The sequence below is a fragment of the Manis pentadactyla genome, chromosome 6, assembly GCF_030020395.1.
Source record: "Manis pentadactyla isolate mManPen7 chromosome 6, mManPen7.hap1, whole genome shotgun sequence".
NCBI classification, from domain to species: Eukaryota; Metazoa; Chordata; class Mammalia; order Pholidota; family Manidae; genus Manis; species Manis pentadactyla.
The window spans coordinates 36,390,078-36,399,638 of record NC_080024.1 but is presented as its reverse complement, the minus strand read 5'-3'; the positions used below and the strand labels follow the sequence as shown (position 1 = coordinate 36,399,638).

General features: G+C 41.0%; 1 protein-coding gene across 5 annotated transcripts in view; it reads left to right on the top strand.

Annotated features, from left to right (window-relative positions):
• The first annotated feature begins 2,636 nt into the window (after positions 1–2,636).
• Positions 2,637–9,561, top strand: part of STAT1 (signal transducer and activator of transcription 1) — a 36,968-nt gene continuing 30,043 nt past the window's right edge. The window contains exons 1-6 of one of the 5 annotated variants that reach the window (XM_057503721.1): positions 2,637–2,806; positions 3,073–3,256; positions 5,303–5,363; positions 5,803–5,931; positions 6,670–6,814; positions 8,101–8,199. In XM_057503721.1, the coding sequence (XP_057359704.1) occupies positions 5,338–5,363; positions 5,803–5,931; positions 6,670–6,814; positions 8,101–8,199 (399 nt within the window). In that variant the 5' untranslated portion in view covers positions 2,637–2,806; positions 3,073–3,256; positions 5,303–5,337. Of the gene's footprint in view, positions 2,811–3,072; positions 3,257–5,297; positions 5,364–5,423; positions 5,447–5,802; positions 5,932–6,669; positions 6,815–8,100; positions 8,200–9,561 lie in introns of those variants that run through there. The other 4 variants (XM_036927887.2, XM_057503722.1, XM_036927886.2 and 1 more) reach the window with 4 other exon arrangements.

Here is a 9,561-nt window from a genome sequence, read left to right as displayed (position 1 = left end):
TTCTAGATCTCCAGTTTTTTCTTTGGTTGGCTTTTGATTTGACTGCTTTTTAGCAGTCAAATGTTAAATAGTCACTCTTATAAAATACATATAGTTTGCCCTCCAGGAACTTAGACATTTGGAGGAATAGGCTTGGACACTTCAAAAACCACAATGTAAGGGAGTGTGTGGTGATTGTCAACATACTGAAACTTATAGAAAATATTATTTCAGAGACCAGATTGATCACCACAGGCTGAGGTGATTGCAGGACAATATAAGATTTGGGCTTGGTTTTAAAAGTTGGATAGGGATCTGATACATGAAGGGAGCAAGAAGCAGGACTTACCATTTAGTATGTGCAATACTTGTCAATAGTATGTGTATAAGGGGCAGAAAAGGGAAAATTGAAAGCATGGGGGAGAGCAGGGCATAGAGTTCATTTGATAAATGGGACAGTGGGAGACAAGGCTAGAAAGAAAGGTGGGGATATTCTGTGGGGGAATCCAGACTGCAGACAAAGTTTTGTGTTTATCATAAATATAGTGAGAGTCATCAGGGCTTTCGAACAGGGTGTGATCACATCATTGTGGTGTCTTGGAGAATTTAATTTTCAAATATGACTGGGGGTGGGGCTGAAAAGGGACAGGAAGAATGCAGTCTACTTGGCATTTCTTGCTGCATTCCAGTTCTGAAATGATGAAGGCCAATAGTAGAGTATTGTGAATGATGGTAAAACTAAGGAGGTTAAAAGCAGAGAGATGAAAGTACCCATAGTACTTGATGATAATTGGAATGTGGAGAGCCAAAGAGAAACATCTTATTTGCAGATGTTAAAATTATTTAATTCTGCCATCAATATTGAAACTAGTCTTTGTGCAAGTTTGACACTATCAGAAAATCATATTTTTGACATATTATCTACCCTTCCTAGAGTTGGATTTTCTCAAACATTTTCTGAGTCCTAGCACAGGTGAGTGGGAGGGGAAGAGTTGTTTTTTGGTGGCCTAGCATCTTTACACAGAAGGCTGCTACTTTGGTAGCAAGAATCATTGTTATCACCAGTTCAGTACTAGCTTTGTGAGGGTGCATATGCGATGAGAAGAAGTTTATAAATGTGGGAAGAAAGAAAAACTATAATAGACACACATATAAGCATATCCCTGAGAAATTATTTACTTTTCCTACCCAAATTGCCTTATTATTCAAAGCTTGATTCATATTCCATCTACTTGAAGAAACACATTGATTTTATGGGTATACATTCCAAGATCTAAACTAGGCTGGCCTCAGGGATGCCCACCTGGGGAAATGACATTAAGGCTGAGATTTTAGCTAAAACATAAAAGATTACTTAGCTAGCAAAGAAGTTTGGGGAGGGATATGTTGGCTCAAGGGGCTTTCCAAATGGAGAACTGCTGGTAAAAAGGCCTGGAGTTTGGGGAAAGAGCTTGGCTTACATGAAGAACAAAAATGCTGAAGTAAGGAAAGGAAAGAGTGGCACAAGATGAGGTTAGAGAAAGTGATAGGGGAACCAGGGCCTTGCAGGCTGTGTTAAGAAATTTGGATTTTATAAGAAAAGCCATCACAAGCTTTTTCATGTTGTCAAGCACATGATCTGCTTTGCAGTTAAAAAAAAAATCACTCAAACTGCTTTATGGACAATGGATTAAAAGGGAGTGAGACAGCCAGTTTTGGAATCCATTGCAATAATCCCAAGGAGAGAAAAGGAGGGGATGACATAAAAGATAGAGATGTAAGTGATGAGACTTGAGAATAGTTAGGAGGAAGAATGAACAAAGCTTGAGGAACAGGTGTTGAGGGTGAGGCAGAAGGAAATGTCAAAACTGATTTCTAGCCATTTGGCATGTGCCATTTCTAGAAAAAAAGACAGTTTGAAGAGAAAGATGATGAATTGATTCTGCATATAACTAGTCTGTGGAGTTTACAGGATATCCAAGTAGAGTTAGGTGGGGGCTGTATGCGTGGGTGTGGGGTTTGGAGGTGAGGTGTGGACAGGATACCCAGGTGTGGACAGGAGACACATGTAGAAGCACTCCATATCTAGAAGTAAATTTAAGCTATGAGTGAAGTCATCACAACAGGTCGTGCGGAGGTGTAGGTAAAGCTGACCAATATTCGGACCCTGACAACACTGACCAGAGGAGGGTTTAGCAGTGGAGGTGGAGCAGAGGTAAGGGAATTGTGTCAAAAAGGTAGGAAGAAGCAAGGAGGCCGTGCCGGCATTGTGGCCAAGGAAGAAAGTGCTCAGGAATGGTGGCGTCAACTGTGCTGAACGTCTCTGAGCGTTCATGCAGGGTAAGGATTCTGTTCCCTGGGTTTATAGCTTCTAAAATGACAATGTCCCCACTTGCGTCCTCTGCCTCAGGGCTAAGGCAGGCATCTCCAAGATTCGGCTTCTGCAAAAGCATAACTTCCTTTTAGTTGTTCTCTAAAGTTGTAAATATAACCGCCAGTCCGCTCAGTTGCACCACAGAGCCGAGCTTCAGGTTACCCACACGGGGGCCCAAGGAAGGACCAGGCGGGTGGAAGAGCAGCTGTGCCCGGAGGGAGGCAGTGCGCCCGCGGAACAGCCACGTCCGATTGGGCCAGCGGGTTCCCTGGTGATTGGAGGAAGCGGAAGTAGGCGGGGCGCGCGGCCCTGTTTCTCCCCGCAGGTACTTTCCTTTCTCTGCAGAGTCTGCGGAGATCCCCGGCGGCGCCCAGGACAACGCCCGTCAGACTCCAGCCTGAGCACAGGCCGTCCAGGCGCCCGGGAAAGGCCGCAGCGCCGCGCCTCCGCCCACTCTGGCCACCGGCGCTCATAGTGAGTGAGTGTGAAGTTCCGGGTGCGGGGGTGGGGTGCCCCGGGACCGAAGCCATCCAGGCCTGGCAGCGGGACGTCCTGAGGGGACAGGCTTTGCAGTGCTGGCAGGTGAATCAGTCATCGCAGAAGAGAACGCGTCCCGAGTACGCCAGGTGCTGTTCTAGGTGATGGCATGGTTGCCCCTGCCAGTCAAGATGTTTTGTGAAATAGAATTTTCCCCATTCACCCTTCCTTTTCCCTTCTTCTCGCCCCTTTTCCCACCACAGTCACGTTTTCGTCTTTTCACTGCAAGTTTTCATTTGCCATCTGCTACTCCGCAGAGCTGTCTAGTTTAGTTGCCGGTACCCTGTGCATGCAAACCCAACAACAGTCTGGCACCTGACGGCCCTGCTGTGTGTAGCTGCTGCCTGGGTTGAATCCCCAGCCCCTGGCTGGAACACAGGGTGACAGGTTAGTAAATGTTACTGACAGGGTATGAATGGGTGCATGACTTCGGAATCTTAATTATGTCTCTATGTTTAAGGATGAAGGAGCTTAATGTCTTCCTAGAATATAGAAGTAATGTTTAGTTCCTGCAAATCCCCATATAACTTAATTAGTCTTTAAAAAATACATTGTGACTACTACTGAAGAGTTTGGGGGGTAGTTATATAGGTGTGTGGTTGTGCTTTGGGTGTTGTTTGTATAGATTGCAAATTGTTGGTTTTATGGGACAGAAATAAGACTTGAGCCCCCAGCACAATCCAGTATATAACTGTTGCTTAACTGAGGATTCGGGACTCAGACTTGTTGGACAATTATGCAGTTTACCTTTTACTTTCTAATTCAATCTGAAATACTCTAGATTTCAATTCAACAAACTATTATTGAGTACATACTTTGTGCAGGACACTGTCCAAAGTATAGAGCTGTTTAAAAAGAAAAAGGCCCAGTCCTGGGAAGCCTGGAGCTTACATCATTCAGGGGAGACATCATAGAGCTTTCCAAGGAAGATGGGTTGATGGTCTAAAAGAGGTACAGAATGCAACGAGGCACAAATCAAGAAAGCTAAATTCTTCCTGGGTAGGTTTCAGACAGTTTTACGGATGGGGCATTTGCATCTACCTTTGAATGCTGGTAGGATTTAGAGAGGCAGAAATTTGTGGGGAGGTCGATTTCAGGGGTGAGTGACAGCTAGAGCAAAGCAGAAATGTTGGGCATAGCCAAAAAAAAAAGTACGTAATATAACAACTGGGTTGCTTTGTTTATGGATGAAAATAGGGTCAGGGTGGAAATCAGCCTAGGAATGGGCAAACTGTAGCAGTTTTGAGCAATAGTATGATGTGGTCCAACTCGTGTGTAGCAGGAGGCCGGATTGGGAAATAGTGCTGGAGGCAGGGAGCAGGAGGTCTTGGGACTGGAGAGGAAGGAGTCAGCCCTAAAATTAGGATTTGAGCCAGCTGACTATGCGATAGTCATGCTGCTCTCTGAGTTAGTAATAGGGTTTGTGAGATAGATGGATTCTGGGTTTATCAGCGTGAATTTATTGATCATTTGCTCTGTGCCAGGTGCCAAGTCTGTTCTAGCTCATCCATTCTTGCCGACCACCTGTGTGGTAGGGAAGTAAGTCTCCTGAGGCCATGCACCTAATAAGAGGTGTCACAGCTCCTGCTGGTAACACAGGCTGGCAAGTTTGCATTAGGCATGCCCTTAACAAACACCTAGCAGGGAGGGAGGGAGCCATGGATTTGGAGTCTTCCATGCAGGTGAAATGAACCCAAAGTTAAAAATCAAACTGCTGTAGCAGGTGTGTCAAATTTCTACTGGTATTTGTGATGATAACTAGCTTTATAGTCTGAAAGTATCATATCTCTACCTTCCTTTGAAAGGAAATTTGTGGAGTAGACAAGATTTTCATACCTGTACACATGTGCTCACCAGCAAGTGGGCATACACTTTTCCATGCTTTGCTTGAAAATCCAGACCCCTTCCTCAGAGGCCTGGTAGGATAAGATTCACATATACCCACCCTGAATATTACCAACCAGGTGCTGACACCAATCCTAAGTTATCCTGTGGTGATGGGAGGCTCTTCATTTTCCTAACAGATATTAGATGTCCTTAAATCAGGTTTTTGTTTTCATTTTTAATCTTCAAACTGCTATGTAAAAATTGACTTAACAGTTATCCAGAGAAGTAGTATTAACTATTCTTTCAAATTACATTTCACAGTGTTCCAGTCTTCAAAAATCATTACTGTGATTTAAGACTTTTTGTGCTAGATTTATTGTTCGCAGTAGGCAAAGCAGAAGATATATCTCTTTTAAAAGGTACATGGCAAAACCAGTTCATTCTTCTATATGAATCAAAAAATATAAAATACCAGTTAAAAATTCCTTGAGTTAAATTACAAATGTATTGTAATTTAAAAAGAGGGTAATTTTTAATAGCTTTTATGATTTGTCCTAAAGCAAACCTAATTCATGTTTTTCATTTATTTATTCGATAAAAGTACAGGTTCATTTAAAAGGCATATTTATTGAATACCTGCTATGTGCCCAACACCACCATTCTGGAGGTACAGCAGTGAGCAAACCCCCCTCCCTGAAAATCCTCCCCTTCATGTGGGGAAAACAGTCAATAATCAAAAGAAAAAAGAAAGTATGTCATAGGTCAGTTGGTGGTTAAGTGCTATGGAGAAAAATACACCAGGGCAGTGTGATAGTGTTTTCCAGGATGAGAATTGGGGTCAATTTAAATAGGGTGGCTAGAGACGACTTTCTTAATATGTTGACATTTGAGTAAAGACCCAAATTGTGTTTCCTGGAGAAGAAAGAAATATTGACCCCCAAACTCAGTAAAAAATAGGCTTTACATATAGATACCATTTAAATAATATATTTCAGAGGCAAATTATGTTTTAAATTAAGCAAGATATTTAAAAGAAGCATAAGGCTAGTGATGCCTTCTCTGGAGCTGTGGTTTCCATTCATGATCTGTGTCCTGTTTCCCTGTAGGATGTCCCAGTGGTATGAGCTTCAGCAGCTTGATTCCAAATTCCTGGAGCAAGTTCACCAGCTCTATGATGACAGTTTTCCCATGGAAATCAGACAGTATCTGGCACAGTGGCTAGAAAAACAAGACTGGTAAGGAAAGCCCACTTGACAGAGGAAGACGTTTTTCTATGCCTTAAAAGTAACTTGTTGATTAATTATCTTGGGAAAATGAATCTCATCAGTGACTATTGAGCTGATCTGTTACAGAAAATGTGTTGACTTGAAAAATGTCATGTGTCTCTAGAAAGCTCAATGCATTAGTCATTAGGTGTTTTTATGTAGTTTTGTCAATATAATTATGATATATACTCCCGAATGCTTTGGAAAAGTTAGATAATGCTGACACCAATTATTTTCCAAACTAGGATCCAGGTTATAGAAAGAAGTAAGTTGAAAGAAATACTTAAAGTCAAATTATGGTAAAACATTGATTAGAAATTTGAAGAAGAAAATAAAATAAAGGGGCTAGCTCTTAAAACTGATATATGTTCAATTTTAAAACGTACTATTTGCCTATTGCAAAAATTTTTAATTTTCTGAAAGTATTTGACATAGAAAATGAAGGACCCTGAGGATTTTTTCCATGCAGAGATAATTACCATTAACAGTTTCTGGAACAATTTCAGAGGCCTAGAATTTTTCATGCTAACTGTATGTAATTGAAATATTGTACAAACTTGCTAAAAATGACATCAGTTTCAAAAGAAGGGAGGAGACTCTAAGAAAATACTTAAAATTATTTTTCATAATTCAGTAAGGAAAGCCATGTTTATTTTGTCTGTTTAAAGCAGTATCTGAAATGAAATGTGTAAATTTTAAATCTCCCAGGGAGCATGCCGCCAATGATGTTTCATTTGCTACCATCCGTTTTCATGACCTCCTGTCACAGCTGGATGATCAGTACAGCCGCTTTTCTTTGGAGAATAATTTTTTATTGCAGCATAACATAAGGAAGAGCAAGCGTAATCTTCAGGTATGACCTGATTTTTGCACTTTAGTTGAAATGTTCCCAGGTTTACGTAAGAGATTATTTCATTCAGCAGTGCTATTGAGCACACATTCATCGTCAGAAAAGTTACAGAGACTGTAAATAAATTCCTATTATGTGACTAACATTTTATAGCATAAGGAAAATAAAATATCAGTTCATTTTGGAAATACATAAGGAATTTTCAGGTTTAAGTGTGTCACCTGTTAGGCATCAGTAATTCTGAGAGAAATGTGATGCTGTAACCTTGTTTTACTGAAAATTATTAATAGTTAAACTGAAGAAAAAGGTTTTACAAGCAATGAGCTGTAATAACAGATTAAAGCTCAAAGGAACCTTAGTGATGAGAGTGGTCTGAGTCTTCCGAATACAGAGGAGGAATTAAGTCCAAAAAGTTGTGACATCCCTAAGGCCCAACTGTGTGTGGTGAATTGGAACTAGAATCCACCTCACCTCACTTTTGGTGAAGTTGCCCCCTCATGGAAGAGAAAGTCAAAGGGAATCCCAGGTAGGAGGGAATGTGCTACAAAGTTTTAGGAGTTGTTCAAAAGTACTCCCAGCATCCCTTTAGCCGGCTACCATATTTTATTTCTATCCAAACAGAACTTTTCTGTTTTAATGGAGGTGAGAGCTATCATTTTCTTGTTTCATACAACACAACCAAACTGTTCAATTTAGGTAATCAGAAGATTTTTTTTCCTCTGTGACTGTATCTATAATTTTATAATACCAGTGAGTGGGGAAGTCAGATGAATGTTATGGAAATTTGTTTTCCTACTGACTTTACTTGAATGTACCTATTTTAAGGAGCCACAGTTTGCCAGCATTTTGCAAACTAGCTTTGAAAAGGAAACAGAAAAACTGAGAAGAATGTCTTTGGTCAAATTCAAAGCAGAGACCATCAGATAAATTAATTGAGAAATATTATGGATAAATTTTGTATCATTTGCATTGTTTGAAGATCCCTAACAGAAGATAATTGATCTCGAGAACAATAGAAATTAAAGTAAAAAATTACAGGATGTATGAAAATACTTTTTAAAATTAAGAAATAGTTTAGGTACCTATACTTAATTGGAAAGTTAAAGCAGTTTTTGTCATAATTTGTGCAAAGAATGTTTTGATTTTACCAAAAATAGCTTATATGGAATTTAATAAATGTGAGGTGAGGTGTTTCAGTGGATGTGAACAAGTTCATTTCAATTTATAATACACAATGTTTTAAATGTTCTGTAATTCAACTTATTTTTATTCTAACAACCCCTGTCTAGGATAATTTTCAGGAAGACCCAATACTGATGTCTATGATCATCTATAACTGTCTGAAGGAGGAAAGGAAGATACTGGAAAATGCCCAGAGATTCAACCAGGTACTTTTTTCCAATTGAACACTAAAGATTATAATAAAATAAGCATTCATTCATTCATTCAACAAATATTATCAAAGCCTTGTTTAAGACCGTGGTGAAGAGCCCTCTGGTTTTATAGCACCAAGAATTGCAAAAAATCAGATGTAGACATTTTATGGACTCAGATTTTTGACCATGGTCTTACTAAACCCAATATTGCCACCTTCCTGGCAATCAGGATTATTCAGCCATGGCATTTATTCATTCTTTCTTGAGCAGTGGGATGATGGGAACGCCCAGGAGTTAGATGGTTGTGAACCACTGTGGTGTGGGTTGTGGTGGCTGAGACCATCGCATTATGAGGGGAAGAATGCCAGAGCACTCTGTGGAATATGTCCTGTGTGCATCCCACTGACAAATAACTAACAGAGTAAACTGTGCAGCTGTGGGGAGGGAGAGTGAGAGAGAGAATTTCAGTAGGAGTGGTGAATGCCATTCTCCATGCCCTTTCTGAGCATTTGACCCAGTCATTGGGAATCTGCTTCCCCGGGCATCTAGCTGCTGTCTTGCTGTCACACTGAAAGTACCTTGCTGCACCACGTATTTAAAGATACGAATTATTTGTTTTAAGCTCAAGCAGGCTAGCTCATCTAGTACCCGGCCTAGCAAGCCAAAGTGCATCTCCACTTGGAGGAAAAGCTGGCTGTACTGTCTCCTCTGACAGAGGTTTGCCTGTGACATGGCATACCCCTGGAAGACTTTCAGCAGGAAATTTTGATTATGTGGGATTTTCATCTTAATATCATTATGTGATGGGCTACTCTTGTATCTCAAATAGACTTGAGAGAACAGCTAGGAATGGAGACGGGCAGAAGGAACCATCCATCCTGGCACCCAAGCATTTCTCTCCTCACATTTGGCCCCAGGGCCCTGCGTGAGCATCGGGAGGCAGAGCGGGGACTTTCTGCCCTCTCAGATCACCCCCATCTCCTGGGTATGCTTTGGGTCTTGAAGGCTTGCCAGCTTTTGAAGCCCCTTTAAAAAAGTAGTTAACTTGGGGGAGAGGTTCATTTAAGTCTCTCAGAGAACACCCGAGTTAAGTGAATACCTTTGAGGAGGTTTAGTTGACTGCCCAGTGGAAAGCAAGAGAAGCACATCCACCTTGGAGTTTGGGGAAGGACCTGGATGTCTAGGGGTGTCAGGGAAAGGGAAGGGGCACCAGAGGTGCCTCCTTCCCAGAGTTACCCAACCTACTACTGGCTGGCTGGGAAATTTAGAAATACTTCTTTGTCATTTCTCCTCTTGTTGAAGTAATATTTTAGTAATACATCTTCTGTTCATACATATATGTATATGCAATATGTGTTGTCTCATATTTGTTTC